The 17628-nt window shown below is 39.5% G+C and overlaps 1 protein-coding gene and 1 non-coding gene across 2 annotated transcripts; both read right to left on the bottom strand.

Moving 5' to 3' along the window:
- Positions 1-415: 415 nt before the first annotated feature.
- Positions 416-1158, bottom strand: LOC117507812 (Y-box-binding protein 1-like). Its single transcript, XM_034167608.1, has 3 exons — positions 855-1158; positions 559-765; positions 416-491 (listed from the first exon to the last, which is right to left on the bottom strand). The coding sequence occupies exons 1-3, from the start codon at positions 1156-1158 to the stop codon at positions 454-456; spliced, it is 549 nt and encodes a 182-aa protein (XP_034023499.1). The 3' UTR covers positions 416-453.
- Positions 1159-4061: 2903 nt separating this feature from the next.
- Positions 4062-4135, bottom strand: trnam-cau. Its single transcript has one exon. It is a non-coding gene; the product is annotated as a tRNA-Met (tRNA).
- Positions 4136-17628: the final 13493 nt, after the last annotated feature.

Here is a 17628-nt window from a genome sequence, read left to right on the forward strand (position 1 = left end):
TGTAGTTGTTAGTTTTTAATCAAATTTTCTTCATCATGGGTCAACAGGACACTTTATTAAAAAAGTCAAAAATTGCTGTTTCTCTCTCTCACACACACACACACACAAACACACACAGACATTTATGAAGATGAGAACAGGAGCACACTATAAATGATTATTTAAAATGATTACAGTGATCTATATTGCTTTTAAATAAATAAAAACAAAGGTTTATTTATCCCGGTAGTCGAGCCACCCTTCACTGCAGTCTTTGTTATTTTGTGAGACATTTAGCTGAAAGGAACCCCACAGCAGCACAGAGTCCACCAAAAGCACAAACCCAAGGACTCTGTGTCCTGGATGTTTTCTCCTTTTCAAATGCAGCCTTCTGTTCTTCCAGCTGTCTGAGGAATTTGGCCTCTTGTTCCTCCTGCTGTCTTTTGCTGCTGGCTTTCTGTTCTTCCAACATTTTCAAAAATTTGGCCTCTTGTTCCTCCAGTTCTCTTTTGCTGCTGGCTTTCTGTTCTTCCAACATTTCCAAAAATTTGGCTTCTTGTTCATCCTGTTCCCTTCTACTGGTGGCCTTCTGTTCTTCCAGCTTCTTTTTGTACTTTTCTTCTGTGGCTTTCAGGTCTTTGTCATAATAGTCCATCAGATCTGCCCGCTCTTTCTGTAAGTTATCTTTCATATCTTCCAGTTGCTTCCTCAGATGCACGTCCTCCTCTCTCTGCTTGATCATCTCCTCCTCAGGAATCTTGGAGACAGCTTTCGTTTTTTTCAGACCTAAGAACACAAATATGTGGTCCACATTAGTACAACAGAAGACATTTAGCCCTGTGTGCACTCAGAAAAGATCAGGGGGTTGTACTTACTGTCCTGGGCGGTGACGGTGACATTAGCCGCCTGTGGTCCCTTCCTTCCTTCTACAATATCAAATTCCACCTTCGCTCGGTCTCCAGCACTGCTGAGGTATTTGCGGGGATTCTTGTTGTTGATGGCAGTGTAATGAACAAAAATGTCCTCTTGTGTATCTGTCCTCTTAAGAAAACCGTATCCATCCTTAAAATTGAACCATTCAACTGTTCCTGTGACTTTTGTTGCAATGACCTTATAGCCTCCTGGAGTCGTGGCTGTCGGGTCGGATGGATGCTTCACACCTCCCTCAGGTTGTTGCATCTTGGCCTTCGTGCTCAGTGTGATAGTTTAAAAGATTTCTGAATTCAGACTTCTTGAGGTTGTTTATCTGCTCACTCCGATGATGAAAAACCACACACTGAGAAACTGACTGCAACTTTCCTCTAACACGCTTTGTAGTATTGTGGCCACCAACATGCTTTGTGATGTCATTTATGTTGACTTAACCTTTTGTGGCTGCATGCTCTGACGTCATTAAGTTGACTTAATCTTTTATATCTGCATGCTTTGTGATGTCATTTTAAAACAATCCAACTGGGCCATCCGCCCAGAGGATCCCTGGGCACTGCGTTGTCACTTCCGGTTTGCTTCTGCGGCAGGTTTTTTTTTTTCGTCGCAGGTGTTGCTAAGCATGTTGCTAACGAATTACCCGGATGTGCAACCGTCTCAGATTTCAAAATAAGTAGTGCATAGTGCTTAAAATAAATTTAAGCAAAAAAAATAAAACACCTCGTGGTGCTGTGACATGTTTTGCTTCCATCTGCTGTTTTAATTTTATTATATGTGTGTGTTTTATTTTTGTGAATCTTTGATTTTACTGAAAAGCACTTTGGACACCGTCTGGCTGCTGCTTTATAAATACATTTGGTCAGTGTCCGTAGAACGATTGTAGAAAAGTGAGAGGTTTGTTGACGATCTTTGTCGAAGCTGGCGTGTGAAACATTCCGACCCACGGACGCAAGAAGCGTATCTGTCAGACTATTTGTTTGTTATTTATTTCTTTATTTTTTCCGTCTCTCCCCTTGAACATATTGGTGATAGGCATGTGTTTAAGAGTGACTCATCTTAGTCCACGATCTTTGTCGAAGCTGGCCTGTGGGAGCGTTCCGTGACTTCAAAATAAAGGTTTTAAAAATTAATCCCCCAAATTTTGATAATAAAAGATGCAGCACATTATCGTGCCATGCGGAAACCACATCCGAAAGCTGAGGCCGAGCTGACAGAGAGATACTGTATGCGAACCACACACACACACACACACACATACATACATACACATACATACATACACATACACACACACACACAAGCATTTCTTGCTTTACAGATCAATAGATGTTGATTGATCGATTTATTGGCTCGACACTCATATTTATGTCATCGGTGACAACATCAAAATTGATCGAGAATCTGCAATATTCTTTATTAAATCGCAGGCAAAATTTCAATTTCAATTTATTTTCATTTATATTCATATAAGTGTGAAAATAACATACAGAATTAAGAATATTTTATTCTAGGCCATGATTCCTGCCAATTTTTTTTGCATTTGTGCACATGATGAATGTGGAGAAAGACGCAACATTGCCATCTGTGCCATCAGAGTTTGAAATTGTATTTTTTAGGTTGATTTTTTTTTTTGTTTGTTTGTTTGTTTGTTTTTGTTTTGTTTTGTTTTTTGTTGTTGTTTGTTTTTTTTTTTTTTTGTTTTTTTTTTTAGGCTGAATATTTTGATGCTAAACAAATTCAACCTTACAAAATTCAACTTCAAATTGTGATTTTGATGCTAAAAAATTTCAACCTTAAAATTTTTGATACTAAAAAAATTCAACCTTAAGAATTCAATTTCAGACTCTGATGGCACAGATTTACTTCCATAGTATTTCGTGATATATTGTGACATGCCTGCAAATTACAGCCTACTCATTAAATAATTAATGCTGCTCTGTGTGTGTGTGTGTGTGTGTGTGTGTGTGTGTGTGTGTGTGTGTGTGTGTGTGTGTGTGTGTGTGTGTGTGTGTGTGTGTGTGTGTGTGTGTGTGTGTGTGTGTGTGTGTGTGTGTGTAACATATTATAGGTGGTGCTTTAATGTGAAGGGTCAGAGTGTGATTTTTCTGTCTGGAATACTTTTGTGTTCCCTCAAAATTACTTCTGATACTTCGAACACGTGAAATAGATACCCAACTTGTTATTACTACTTCCAGCCGAAAGAGGGCGGAGGTGTGCAGTGGCCCTATTTGTGTACCATACCTGCAAAAGGTGGTGGACAGATTTCAACAGACTGATTTAACAAAAGTTTGTGAAGAGACGATCCTTAGCTCAGGACACAGTCGGTTACATTTTGAGGCAAATCCAGATCTGATTTGAAATCATGGATGTTGTGGACACATATCCTGGGTGAGACTCAGAAAAGAATGAAGTAGTCCTGAACTTTGAGTATGTACATGTTGACTGTGCAGTTAGTTTTAAGGTTTTTCATTCACCAAACGTGAGTAACATACGAAGAGTTCAGATGCAAAACACAGTATCTCCCAAACCATAAATTTTTAGTTGACGCCAACATGTACTTGGCTGTCAAGGGGACCATCAGTGTGCAAAATATGAAAGAATTTGAACAAACTGTTTTCATGTTGTTGATATCTTCACTGGCTCCGTCCATATGGGTTTTTTGGATCAAAATGACCCAAAATCTATCCGGCTATGGTTTATTCTGTGTGTATTTCCATATTCCATTGCAAACATTTATAGATTTCCAATTTTTTTTTAAATAACACCCCTCCCTACTATAAAACTACACAATACACAGCAAAGGTAAACTCTAGATAGATTAAAAATAAAAATAAAAAAACACTAAAATAGTAAAATAACAATAAAAACTTTAAAAAACTGCAAAGCAGTTAAAAATAATACAAATTTACACAAATTGTCCAGACTGACTTTCTAAAACACTATTGAGCAAAAATGACTTAACCATTCTCTTAAAACAGTTAAGATTACCACAAATTTCAACAGCAGATGTGTTAATATAAATTTTTATTAGAATACAAAATGTTTATTTTCTGGAATTCCAGATTTTTATGCTAGGTGTTATCAGGCCTCTTTTTGCTCTTGTAACAATATTATCTTGTAACATTAACAGATTAAGATAAAAAATAAAAAAAATCTGCCCCATGTGAGGCTCGAACTCACGACCTTCAGATTATGAGACTGACGCGCTGCCAAACTGCGCCAACGGGGCTACAGGTGATAGCAGAGAAAATAGACAAAACATCAGCTGAAAGACGACAGTTTTCTTTCTGTGATTTATCTATTTTCTCTCACATTTCTGACATACTTTTCTTTGTAGTGTTTAAGCAAAAATAATGTAACGGAATTTAAAACTATTCCAAATACAGGGGTTGGAACAAGAGCGCCCCCCGCTGGTCATTCATCCGTCACAGCCCCCAAGCTCGAATTCAAATAACTTGATTGGAAATCATTGGAAGTGTTTGCAGCATGCCACAAAAATGTGCTGAAGTATATGTATTTGTGTTTTTTAAGTCTTATTAGATCCTGAAGATAACATTAATTGAATGATGCAGAGCAGGGAGACGTCCGCCAGGGGGCGCTACATTTTATACCTCATCTCCAGAGCAATATTGGTGCAGTTAGAGCATCACACAGACATGGTTCATGATCAAAGCTTTGATAATGTATAAAATGTGGAAGGAGTTTTTGCCATTTTATTGATTTACTTTCGTCTCGTGTGTCCTTTTGTGTGTTCCTTTGCAACACCTCATATCTTCCCACAAGAAACATTCTATAGTACATGATGTGTGCTTTTATTTACATTTGTATGTCTTTTCACATAATTAATTAAAATGAATAAATTAAAGAAACAATGGCTAGTGAAATTCAGTCCATCTGTGCGAACGGCAGTAAACATAATCTGCAAAGAATTTTACACACACACATAAATATTGCTAATATTCATCCATTTCTGTATATAAGGCCTGCAGTATTTATAGGCTTCTGATGTTGGACAAAACTGAAGCTTTTATCCATTGCATCACCAGTTATACAGTTTCATGATGAGGATTTTTTTTTTTTTTTTTTTTTTAAGTAACATCAAATTGCTGCAGTTTGCCAGAAGACAGACAGGAAACCCAAGCCTACACTTAATTAATTATAAATTATAGTGTAAATATAACATTTAATCTGGTTTCCTGTTTTCCAGTCCATCTTGAATTCATTTCAACATGAAGCTGTGGATGCAGCAGGCATTCCCAGTTTCTCCACACACTGATGAACAATTAACACATCCATGTGTTTGCAATTATATGGATGGATATAAAAGCGCCCGCAAAGTGATGCATAAAATGGCACCAATGGCTGCATTAGCGTTGTTAGAGGAACTTGCAAATGGTGCAATCCGACGTGAGCATGTATTCGGAGAATGCGAGGATTTACTTCCAAATTTGGATGATTGGCTCATAAACAGATTTCGATTACCAAGGCCACTGTTACTGGAGTTGCGCACATAACTGCGGTCAGCCCAGAGCGCAATACAGCGACGAGCCAGGAGTTGTCTGTGCCCACACAGATACTGACCACGCTGGGCATCCTGGCATTAGGGGCATTCCAGCGTGAGTTGCTTGATCGATCAGGCGTGTGCCAGTCAACCTTGCGCTGAGCCGCAATAATCTAAATGTCATCAGGTACATTCCAACTTTACAGCGCATTTTGCAGCGAGAGCCGGTTTCCCGAATGTAATCGGAGTGACTGACTGTGCACATGTTGCTATAAAGGCGCCATCACATGATGGAAACGTTTTCATTCCATTAGTGTTCAAATCATATGCAAAAAAGGCTGGAGGTTGCACAGTGCGAGATGGGGGGGGGGTGCTTATGTTTAAATAGTTTATTATGTAATTGTTCTGAACGAAAACCGGAGACATTTGGGCATGTGCGCATTCAAATATATTATTATTATTAATGTCTTTTTTTTTTTATTTTGCTTGATGGTGAGCTGCAGAGCTTCTAAACAGACTTAACATGTTCAGTATTTGTCAATCAACGTGTGTGTAAATTGTGAATGTCACACTGCAGCTGAGGCGCACCTCACCATTTTAACATCAGTGTGCGCGCTGTTTTGCATCCCTAGCTTCCACAAACATTTTTCCAGTTTCATGATTAATCCGTTTAACAGCTGTCCCTGTGAGCATCCACGTAATTTCCAGTCATCTATAGCATAATTTCTTTCCTGTCTTCATGTTGTCTGATGTGATGTTGTGGGGAATCCCTGCTCCAAGGGCCTATTTACATGAAATTACATATAGGGCGTGGCCAGGGAGGAGTTTGGTTCCACGCTCAATTCCATGTTCAGTGCGTGGATTCATGCCTACGCACACTTTCATACATCTGAATATATTTGTACTTACGCCAGATTCAGGGTTTTGGCGTATACCAACTTTTAGTAGAAAGTCCACATTAGTCTTCGTACATGAAGGTCATGATTTTGAGCCTCACACATGGCAGGTCTTTAATGTTACAAAATGTGTTGTTTGCAAAGCACATATGTGACAGGAGCTCGTTAGTCACGATAAAAGAAATTTGAGTGTCATGTTTCTTGCTCTGTCTTGCTCCACTTTTGCATACTGAAATGGTACTGGACCTGCTCACACCATGCGTCCAGATTTGAAGATGGCTTTGTTTTTATTTCATTAATGCATCTTGAAATAAATAGTTTCTGCATGAATATGGATTTGGCTTCTCAGTTATTCTGATGCCAGACTACAGTTTAAGCAAAATTTAAAACATACTGCAGATTGTTTTCTGTTTTGGAGCAAACTGTGAGTGATTTCATTAGATTGTAGTGAAAACTGTTAGGAGCATTGAGCAATCATGAGCCTGTAGTGGCTGTGAGGGCTGCATTTTGCCAGAACATTACACGTAGTGGGGCAGATTGAAATAGGAGACCTTCCCAATTGCTATAAAACTCAGATTAACTGCGGAGCAGGGACAGTCCACCAGTAGCAAAGCTAAAATTCTACTGAAATGAATGAGACCATATGTTACTGAAGTCTAAAACAGCCTATTTTAGTTTTAAATTTCAAATGTATAGTTTCTTATGGTTTGCTGGTTATATTCATATTCAAATCCTGACTATATTTAACTGTAAAATATTGATTTTGCACAATATTACCCCTTTAAATGTCTGAGGTGGAAAAAGCAGAAAGACAGAGGGAGGGAGGGAGAGAGAGAGAGAGAGAGAGAGAGAGAGAGAGAGAGAGAGAGAGAAGAGTGGAGAAGAGAGCTTAAACAGACATTGGGCAGCTGCAGGCGGGCACAAGCTGCAGATGAAGTTTTGGGAAAGGAACCAGTTACAGTGTAAAGTGGTAATGTGGGACGTTTTAGACCGTCTGTCTGCCTCTCACTGCCTTAACTGTGAGTGAGATGGTGCGATGTTCCGTCCAGCCTTACAAAATGTGGACTTGCTTTGGTTGATTTTACTTTGTTTTATTTTTCTTCCGGAGGCCGGCTGCAGATCGGCCGATGTAAACAGCTGTCATGAGGTGAAGACAGCTTACATGATGCACCAAATCAGCCCGGTGGAGCTGGTGCCAGACAGACCAGTGACAAGTCAGTCATGAAAAAACTGCAACTTATGATGACCTTGTTCTATGTAACTTATAATGCAGAATAGGATTTTTGTTCCTCACAGAGTTCTGAAAAAAAAAATTTCTGGAATGCAAGTCAACATTGTGCACAAGTGGTACAAAGTCATGCAGAACACCTCTCCATGCAAAATGCAAGTTTCTAAACATGTTTATGTCAGCATAAGATAATTTGTTTGTAAGTACATGTTCAGAACATGAAAATGAACAAAATTCTAATTTGCTTCTTGGTTCATCTCTTATCAACAGGCATAAAGAAAATTATAAAAGTAAAATAATTAGATCTGGAAATGCTTTTAATACCATATATATATAAGGTATTGTATCTAATTATTTTTTGTTCTTATGGCTAAGTTGTTGTGTCGTCCTGTTTTATTATGTCAAGCACTGTGAAGTTTGTGCTTGAAAATGCTACATAAAGAAATGTCATTATAATTATTGATGTTATTATTATTAACATTATTATCATTAATATCATTATTATTTTTGAAATAACACCAGCCATGATGCCAATAACATTTATTTTCATTATTTATTGATTTGAGAGCATTTATTTTCTAGTTAAGTAGTCATTGTTAAGCTTTTTAAAAAATGCCATGGAAACTTTTATTTATTGATTTTTTTTTTTTCCATTACCTATACACCAAGGCGACAACTACAAATTACTTCTTTTATATATCCCATCATCCAGAACCAAAAGGAATTCAATGCATCACTAGAAGGGCATTTAGAGAGCGAACATCACTGCCAACAGTGTAATAATAGCTAACCATTATTAACTCTGCCAAGTGAGAGAGGAGAGCAGTCAGCATTCTTTATCCTTATCCCCATCAATGATGTCATAAAGCAAGAATGCTACTCTGAAATAAAAAGGAAACCAATATCACAATTTTAAAGAAAGATATGAAAAGAACTGAATCAGATCACCAACAAAATTTGGTCAACTCTTCTTTGACCAATGGACCATCTCTCCTCATATCTTTACAATAATTTGCCACTCACTTTAGATTTTTAGAGTGTGCAAACAGAGAGCAGGTTGTGCTCTTGCACAGTGTATGATCCCCAACGGAAGAATCAAATTTTCGTTGCTTCATCTGCAACCTTTTTCCTTCGGTTATTACCCAAAGTACTTTTTTAAATGTATTTAACCAGGTTAGTCCCATTAAGATTGAGACCTCTTTTGCAAGGGAGACCTGGACAATTATTAAGTTTCCAATTCACCTAATCTGCATGTCTTTAAATGGTCTTCATGACATTGCTGAGGATAGGAGCATAAATCAACTGGTAAACTGAGAGTCTCAACCTCTGGCTCAGCTCCTTCTTTACCACAACGGTCCGGTACAGCGTCTCCAAAACATCAGACATTGTCACAATCCATCTCTCAATCTCATGCTGCATCTTACTCCCCACTCGCGAACAAGATCCTGAGATACTTAAACTTCACTTGGGGCAGTAACTCTCAGTCCAACCTTTTCAGACAGCGGACCACGGCCTCAGATTTGGAGGTGTTGATTCTCTTCCCAGTCGCATCACACTTGACCTCAATCCTGCTTTGTTCGTGGTAGGGCTGCCATTGACAAAGTGGTCGCAGGTAAGTAGACAGAGAAAAGACGATTCAATAGAATCTTTATGATCGACACAATAATGGACAGAGTCACCTTGACTGGATTAGGGTTTTTGGAGCAGGCAAACATGAACAACCTGGAAGTGAGCATTGAATTTTACAACATTATTAGATGTTTCTACGCCAGTTACATTCATTTGCTGTTTTTCTGTAATGAGACAAGTATGGTTGGCAGCTTTGAGTCTGATTATGTGACCCTGTCGCAGGGACAGGCCCACAGTGTGGACAACCCCTGCCCGTGGTGCTGGCACCTGTGTGGACTTATCTTCTTTATATTATGTTGTTGGATTTTCTGTTTTCTGTTTCTTCAGCTTTGTAAAAGTTTGCAAAACCTTGTAACTGTTAGAAAGGCCTAAGCAGAGGGTCACCCCTTTGAGTCTGGTCTGCTTGAGTTTTCTTCCTCAATATCATCAGAGGGAGTTTTTCCTTATCACTGCTGCCTGTGTGCTTGCTCTAGGGGTTAGTAAGGTTAGACCTTACTCATGTGAACCGCCTTGGCAGCTTTGTTATGATTTGGCGCTGTATAAACTAAATAAATTGAATTGAAATTATGATGTGTAGTTTTGGAGAAATTGATCAAATTGTCAACATATGCCACATGTCACTATGTAAAAGAAATAAAACTAAAGAGTCACAACCCTCTTTCAGGTCCCACATTAACAACAACATGCAAGTTTCATGGAAATGAGCTGAAAACGTTTGGAGAAATTTAGAGAAATGCTGAAGAAAAAAAAAATGCACATCTTGTTCTGTAAAAGAAGACAATGAAATAACTGAAGCTTAACATCTGGATCCTGACTCCAACCAACTTAGTGGACATCATCTGAAAAGCATGTGAGTAATGTTGCTAAGTGACAGAGAAAAGGCAAACCAAGAACATACAGACAAATGCCACATGTGATCATATAATCTGATCAAACCCCAGAATGAATTCCATCACTTCATTATCTTCCACTGGGCTTCTTATGGTCAGAGTTACCGACCTGCTCCCGAGCTTTGTCATAAACTTTGTAAAAATTCCACAAATTAACAGTAATTCTTGTGATATCACTGATTCTAAATAACACTAAAAACTCCACAAATGATCACTAATGAGTGAAAATAATTTGAGAACAGTTAATCTGTTTACCTTAAGGGGCTAAAAGCATAAAACATTGAAGACTTTACAAAAATAACTCTGAAATGAGCATGATGACATGATGACAACATGATGACACACACAGCGAGCCAGACTTCAGCATTCAGCAAGAGAGTGTGTGTGTGTGTGTGTGTGTGTGTGTGTGTGTGTGTGTGTGTGTGTGTGTGTGTGTGTGTGTGTGTGTGTGTGTGTGTGTGTGTGTGTGTGTGTGTGTGTGTGTGTGTGTGTGTTCCATTGTTTATGTCTTTGTGATGATCATTTTGAACTTTACAAATCTAGGTTTTCTTTATTAGCTGTTGGGGGTCACAAATATAATTCCTTTGAGCATCTGACTCTTCGTTATGCCCGTGATGCTAAGTCCTGTCAGGGTCATAAAACTGGAGGTCAGCTATGTTATTTTGTCACTGTTTATAAGCCCCCTGGCCCATATTCTGATTTCTTAGATGAATTTGGTGCTTTCATCTCTAGTTTGTCAACTAGTGCAAATAAAATTTTGATTATTGGTGACTTTAACATTCATATAAATAAGCCATCTGATCCCCTTAGCAAATCATTTATGCAAATTGTGGATGCATTAGGATTCCAGCAATGCATTCAGGACCCGACGCACATTAGTGGAAATACCCTGGATCTGGTTCTTGCACGTGGGTTTGCTGTCACAAATATCAACATCTTGCCTCTCGCATCTATGGTCTCCGACCACTCACTTATCAGGTTTACATTTACGCTGCCACGTTTAGTGAAACAACAACCTTGTCTACTACTACGGCGTTGTATTAAACCCTCAACTATGACTGAACTTGAGGCTAGACTACCTGATATTTTAGCTTTTAGTCTGGAGAACGCTAAATCAGTAGACAGCCTTGCGGATAGTCTAAATTTAGCACTTAAAACTACACTTGATGGGGGGCGTGGTTAGCAAGCAATGGCGTAGGACATGTTTTTGAGGAGCTCCGCACCAGTTTATAAACTTTTCTTTGACTTTTGTCTGTTTCTGACACATCTCAACTGATTCCTGTCGCCAATACAAGTCTTAACAATGACGAAACCTAAGAACGCAAAGGCCCATGAAAAGTCTGAGAAAACCAGAGAAGACCAAAGTGAGCTAGCAAGCACGGCTAGTGAACAGGCCACAACTGTGGGGCTAAACATGGATAACCAGTCTGCTATACAGGCCGCTAACCCGTCATCAGCTGGTATTATGAGTGTGATTGCTAGATTGGAAACCTCTGTGGATAAAAAGTTATCTGCCATTTTAAACACAATGTCCGCTGTGGAGGCTAATTTGTCCACTTTGACTGGAAAGATACAGGACATTGAGGAAGCGGTGAATGGACACGAGGACAGGATCACTGCTCTCGAGGAGATATGCAACTCGCTTCAGAGGGGACATGATACACATCACAAAAAACTTGATGATCTGGAGTCACGGTCGAGACGACAAAACATCAGGGTACTTGGTGTCGCGGAGGGAACGGAGAAAGGAAACCCGCTGAAGTTTGTCTCAGAGTTTATTCCGGAACTTTTGGGGAAAGAGAACTTCACCGGTAAGATTTTAGTGGATAATGCACACCGTGCTCTGGGTCCCAAGCCGGCAGAGGGTAAACTGCCTCGTCCTTTTATTGTGAGGTTGCATTACTACCAAACCCGTGAGCTGATCCTGAGGCTCGTGGCACAAAAAGCCCCTCTACAGCACAACGGCGCAAAGATTTTTATATTCCCAGACCTGACCTCGGACGTGCTAGCACAATGCAAGAAGTTTGAAGTGATACGCAAACGGCGTAAGGCGGCGATTCTGTGATATGGTTTTCTTCATCCTGCTTGGTTCAGAGTGACACTGGGCGGGGAGACGCACACCTTTGAGAAGCCTGAGGATGCGAAAAGATTTCTTGATGAGAAGCTGGATGTTAATGTGGACGAGTAGAAGTCATAGTCACAACTTTGTCACTTTCTCAGGTATTGTGATCCTTTTGTGTGTGTGTGTGTGTGTGTGTGTGTGTGTGTGTGTGTGTGTGTGTGTGTGTGTGTGTGTGTGTGTGTGTGTGTGTGTGTGTGTGTGTGTGTGTGTGTGTGTGTGTGTGTGTGTGCCCAATTTCTTTTCACACTTTGGTTTTGAATTATGAAGATGTGGACTGGTACAGACGAGATCAATATTGTAAATTTTTTTATAATTTTTTTTGTATAATATTGACAGCATATGTTCTCAGTGTTCCATTCTTATTTTCTTATTATTATTTTATATATTATAATTATTTTAACAATACAATAATTCTGGTTGAGGAGCACATATGTTGCGATATGAATAATGAGTATTCTTATGCTGGTGTGGAGCTCATAGTGAATTTAGTAGTAGTATTGTAGCTATTACAATGTTCCTTTTGAGTATATGGGGTAGAGATGGGCTTCATTTGGGGAAGTCCCTTAGTATGGGCGGATTGGGTTTGGGGTCTTTTATGACTTTTTTTTGTTTGTTTTGTTTGTTTGTTTGTTTGGTGGTGCTGTTCTACATATGGTAATTATAGAGTGTATAGACATTTATTGGATAATCAAATCAAAATGAGTGATACTAATGGTAAGTAAGGTTAGTAGATTACGGCTGGTTAGCTGGAATGTGAAAGGTTTGGGAAATCCAGTAAAAAGAGCTAAGGTGGTTGCACACTTAAAGTTATTACAGCCTGATGTAATTTTCATACAGGAGACACATGCTAAGCGTAATGTTCAATCTGTACTTCGTGCTAATTGGCTGGGTCAGGCATATAATGCCAATTTTGGAGCTAAAGCTAGAGGGGTGGAAATTTTATTTAGAAAGAATGTGCCTTTTTCACAAACCACTGTAATTGTAGATCCTGAGGGGAGATACCTTATTCGAGCAGGCCTATTGAATGCTTTGCCTGTAACCTTTGTCAATATATATGGCCCTAATTTTGACTGTCCAGGGTTTTTTCAGAAGATTATTAAGCTACTACCAGGGGTAGATAATTCTAATATCATAATAGCAGGGGATATGAACCTTGTACTGGACACTCACCTGGATAGGAGCTAATCTGTGAAGGCACAGCAGTCTAAATCTAGTCATGTGTTGAAAAGTGCCTTGGAAAACATGAATATAGTGGATGCTTGGAGACTTCTTTCTCCTACAGGCAGAGCTTACTCTTTTTTCTCCCCCGTACACGGCTTTTATTCTCGCATTGATTACATTTTCCTGGATAAGAAACTGGTCCCACTTATGAGAGATGTCACCTATCATCCCATTGTAATTTCTGACCATAGTCCTGTGTCCATAGGTCTAGATTTTGCAGATTTGGCCAGCATGCGGGGGAGAAACTGGCGCCTTGATCCAACTTTACTTAAAGATGAGTCCTTTCACAAGAATCTGGAGAAACATATTTTGGAGTTCATAGAAGATAACGATAAGGGCGATGTTAATGATGCAATTCTGTGGGACAGTATGAAGGCGGTAATCCGTGGCCACATCATATCCTTTACTTGAGCTAGTCATAGATATCAGGAATTGGCTTTGAAGGAACTGGAACTGAATTTACAGCGGTTAGAACAAGACTATCAATCATCCCCCACAATTGAATTACTGGGCAAAATCACAAAAACGAAATGTGAATATAATTCTCTTCTGGGCAAACAAGTCAGCCTTCACATTGCTAAATGTAAACAAAATTTTTTTGAATTGGGTGATAAGCCTCATAAATTACTTGCAAGATTACTCAGAAAATCTCAAGCATCAAAAACAATACTTTCAATTAGAGACAATAGTGGGCAGATAGTTTGGGATCCTAAACGAATAAATGAATGCTTTGAAGAGTTTTATTATAAACTTTATAGCTCTAAAAGCACAGCCAGTCAGTCAGAAATCGAGGATTTCCTAGAAAACTGTAATCTTCCCAAACTAGATGATGATGCAGTTGCAGACTTGGAAGCAGAATTTACCTTAGAAGAGGTCAAAGCTGCTATACAACAGCTTCCAAACAATAAGACTCCAGGACCAGATGGCTTTGGTGTGGAGTTTTATAAAACTTACACCTCACTGTTAGCCCCCTTGATTTTACGTATGCTGAATTATTCAAAATTGTCTGGCTCTCTGCCAAAATCATTATATTATGGCGTGATATCATTGATCCTCAAAAAAGATCACGACCCCTTATCGGTCTCATCTTATCGTCCTATTTCTCTTCTTTCTGTAGAGACCAAGATATTGACAAAGATTTTATCAAATCGTCTTAAAGAGCACATCTCTAAAATTGTACACCCTGACCAAACGGGGTTTATCCCCAATCACCACATCTATTTTAATTTACGTAGATTGTTTAATCTCATATATAGTCCGGCTAGGTGCTCAGATGACTCCATAGTGATGGCGTTGGCTGCTGAGAAGGCCTTCGACCAGGTTGAGTGGCCATATATGTTTACTGTATTATCTAAATTTGGGTTTGGTGATTCTTTTATTAATTGGATAAAAATCTTATATAAAGAACCAACTGCCTCAGTAATAACTAATAATAATATATCAAAATCCTTTAGATTACATAGAGGCACACGACAAGGAGATCCCATCTCTCCTTTTCTGTTCGCATTGGTTTTGGAACCTCTAGCAGCTCGTATCCGCTTAAATCAGGACATATTACCGATAATACATCAAGGTTTACCTCACAAATTCTCTGCCTACGCTGATGATGTGGTTCTATTCATATCTAAACCGGAGTCCTCTATTGGCCCTTTACTACAGCTTATTGATGAATTTGGTTCCTTCTCAGGATATAAAATAAACTGGACGAAAAGTGAACTTATGCCTTTGTCGGGAGGGGCAAATATGGCTTATTTGCAAAGTACCCCGTTTAGATTAGCTCTAGATAAGTTTGAGTGCCCTGGTGTTGTAGTTACACGTAATATATCACAACTATTGAAGCTGAACTGGGATAGCAAGGTTAATCAATTAGAGAAAAATATTGAGTTTTGGTCTACTTTGCCTATCTCATTAGTGGGGCGAATTAATGCCATTAAAATGGTGTTGCTACCTAGATTCTTATATACGAGGGCTGTCAATAAAGTAACGGTCCTTTTTATTTTTTTCAAAAACTATATGGATTTCATTCATATGTTTTTATGTCAGACATGCTTGAACCCTCGTGCGCATGCGTGAGTTTTTCCACGCCTGTCGGTGACGTCATTCGCCTGTGAGCACTCCTTGTGGGAGGAGTCGTCCAGCCCCTCGTCGGAATTCCTTTGTCTGAGAAGTTGCTGAGAGACTGGCGCGTTGTTTGATCAAAATTTTTTCTAAACCTGTGAGACACATCGAAGTGGACACGGTTCGAAAAATTAAGCTGGTTTTCAGTGAAAATTTTAACGGCTGATGAGAGATTTTGAGGTGATTCTGTCGCTTTAAGGACTTCCCACGGAGCGGGACGTCATGCAGCGCTCCCAGGCGCCGTCGTCAGCCTGTTTCAAGCTGAAAACCTCCACATTTCAGGCTCTATTGATCCAGGACGTCGTGAGAGAACAGAGAAGTTTCAGAAGAAGTCGGTTTCAGCATTTTATCCGGATATTCCACTGTTAAAGGAGATTTTTTTTAATGAAAGACGTGCGGACGGGTCCGCGCGTCGGGACGCAGCCGACGCGACGCTCCGCCACAGGAAAAACAGCTCTGTTGAAAGCCTTAAGGACAAGTTGGAACATGTCCTGCTGTTAAACAATTTCTCATATACTCACTCCACTGAAAGCCATCAAAAGCCGCCTGGATTTTACAAATGGTTATCAACACGGAGGTGTTTTTCCTGTGCCGCCGCACCGCGTCGGCTGCGTCCCGACGCGCGGACCCGTCCGCACGTCTTTCATTAAAAAAATCTCCTTTAACAGTGGAATATCCGGATAAAATGCTGAAACCGACTTCTTCTGAAACTTCTCTGTTCTCTCACGACGTCCTGGATCAATAGAGCCTGAAATGTGGAGGTTTTCAGCTTGAACAGGCTGACGACGGCGGCTGAGAGCGCTGAGCGACGTCTCGCACCGTGGGAAGTCCTTAAAGCGACAGAATCACCTCAAAATCTCTCATCAGCCGTTAAAATTTTCACTGAAAACCAGCTTAATTTTTCAAACCGTGTCCACTTCGATGTGTCTCACAGGTTTAGAAAAAATTTTGATCAAACAACGCGCCAGTCTCTCAGCAACTTCTCAGACAAAGGAATTCCGACGAGGGGCTGGACGACTCCTCCCACAAGGAGTGCTCACAGGCGAATGACGTCACCGACAGGCGTGGAAAAACTCACGCATGCGCACGAGGGTTCAAGCATGTCTGACGTAAAAACATATGAATGAAATCCATATAGTTTTTGAAAAAAATAAAAAGGACCGTTGCTTTATTGACAGACCTCGTATCTTTCAGTCCATCCCAATATGCATTCCTCTGGTGTACTTTAAAAAGCTTGATTCTATTATATCATCTTTTATTTGGGCAGGAAAGGTCCCTAGGATTTCTAGCAAACATCTGATTAAACATAAGACTTGTGGAGGCTTTGGTCTCCCAGACTTTAGATTATATTATTTGGCTGCACACCTAAACATTTTTTCTTTTTGGCGTAAATGCGTACCAGGAGCTGATTTAGAAGGGCAGCCTTCATGGTTGATTATGGAACACACATCTTGTCGGCAAACTTGTCTCCCTGCCCTACTTAAAAGCCCGACAAAGGTAAAAGATACACGTTATAGTAGAAATCCTATAATTTCAATTCTAGGAAGGTTTGGAATCAGGTTTTGAGCACAGTGAAGGGTCCTAAAATGTATTTAGATGCCCCAATATGTGATAATCATGCGTTTAAGCCAGGGATGGAAGATGTTGCGTTTGCGACATGGAGACAAAAAGGGATATGCTCCCTAAAAGATGTGTATATTGATGGACATTTAGCATCTTTTCAACAATTAAGTCTGAAATTTAATCTCCCCAAATCGCATTTTTTCAGATTCTTACAGTTGCGGCATTTCATCAAAGCCTCTATTCTACTATATGAGACTGTCCCACAGCATTCTGCCCTTGATAACATTATGTCTGTTAAATCATACTCTAGAGGTGCTGTGTCTCGCCTTTATAATATTTTAGTAAATATACATATTCCCACATCCGACTCTTTTAGGACGCAATGGCAAAATGACTTAGGGATAGAAATTACTGAAGAAATATGGCAGAAGTGTATTAAGAATATATACTGTAGTTCTATAAATACCAGACATACTCTGATTCAATTCAAGGATTTGCATAGACTGCACTTCTGTCCCACTAAACTTGGAAAAATATACAAGGATGTATCACCT

The sequence above is a fragment of the Thalassophryne amazonica genome, chromosome 3, assembly GCF_902500255.1.
Source record: "Thalassophryne amazonica chromosome 3, fThaAma1.1, whole genome shotgun sequence".
Classification (NCBI taxonomy): Eukaryota; Metazoa; Chordata; class Actinopteri; order Batrachoidiformes; family Batrachoididae; genus Thalassophryne; species Thalassophryne amazonica.

What these genes read in the sequence shown, in the direction of transcription:
- LOC117507812 (XM_034167608.1), bottom strand. Translation starts at nt 1,158, where the DNA reads ATGCAACAACCTGAGGGAGGTGTGAAGCATCCATCCGACCCGACAGCC. An exon ending in CACCGTCACCGCCCAGGACA is followed by an intron (nt 766 to 854) that starts GTAAGTACAACC and finishes TTGTGTTCTTAG; the next exon opens with GTCTGAAAAAAACGAAAGCT. An exon ending in GGAAGAACAGAAGGCCACCA is followed by an intron (nt 492 to 558) that starts GTAGAAGGGAAC and finishes GAAAGCCAGCAG; the next exon opens with CAAAAGAGAACTGGAGGAAC.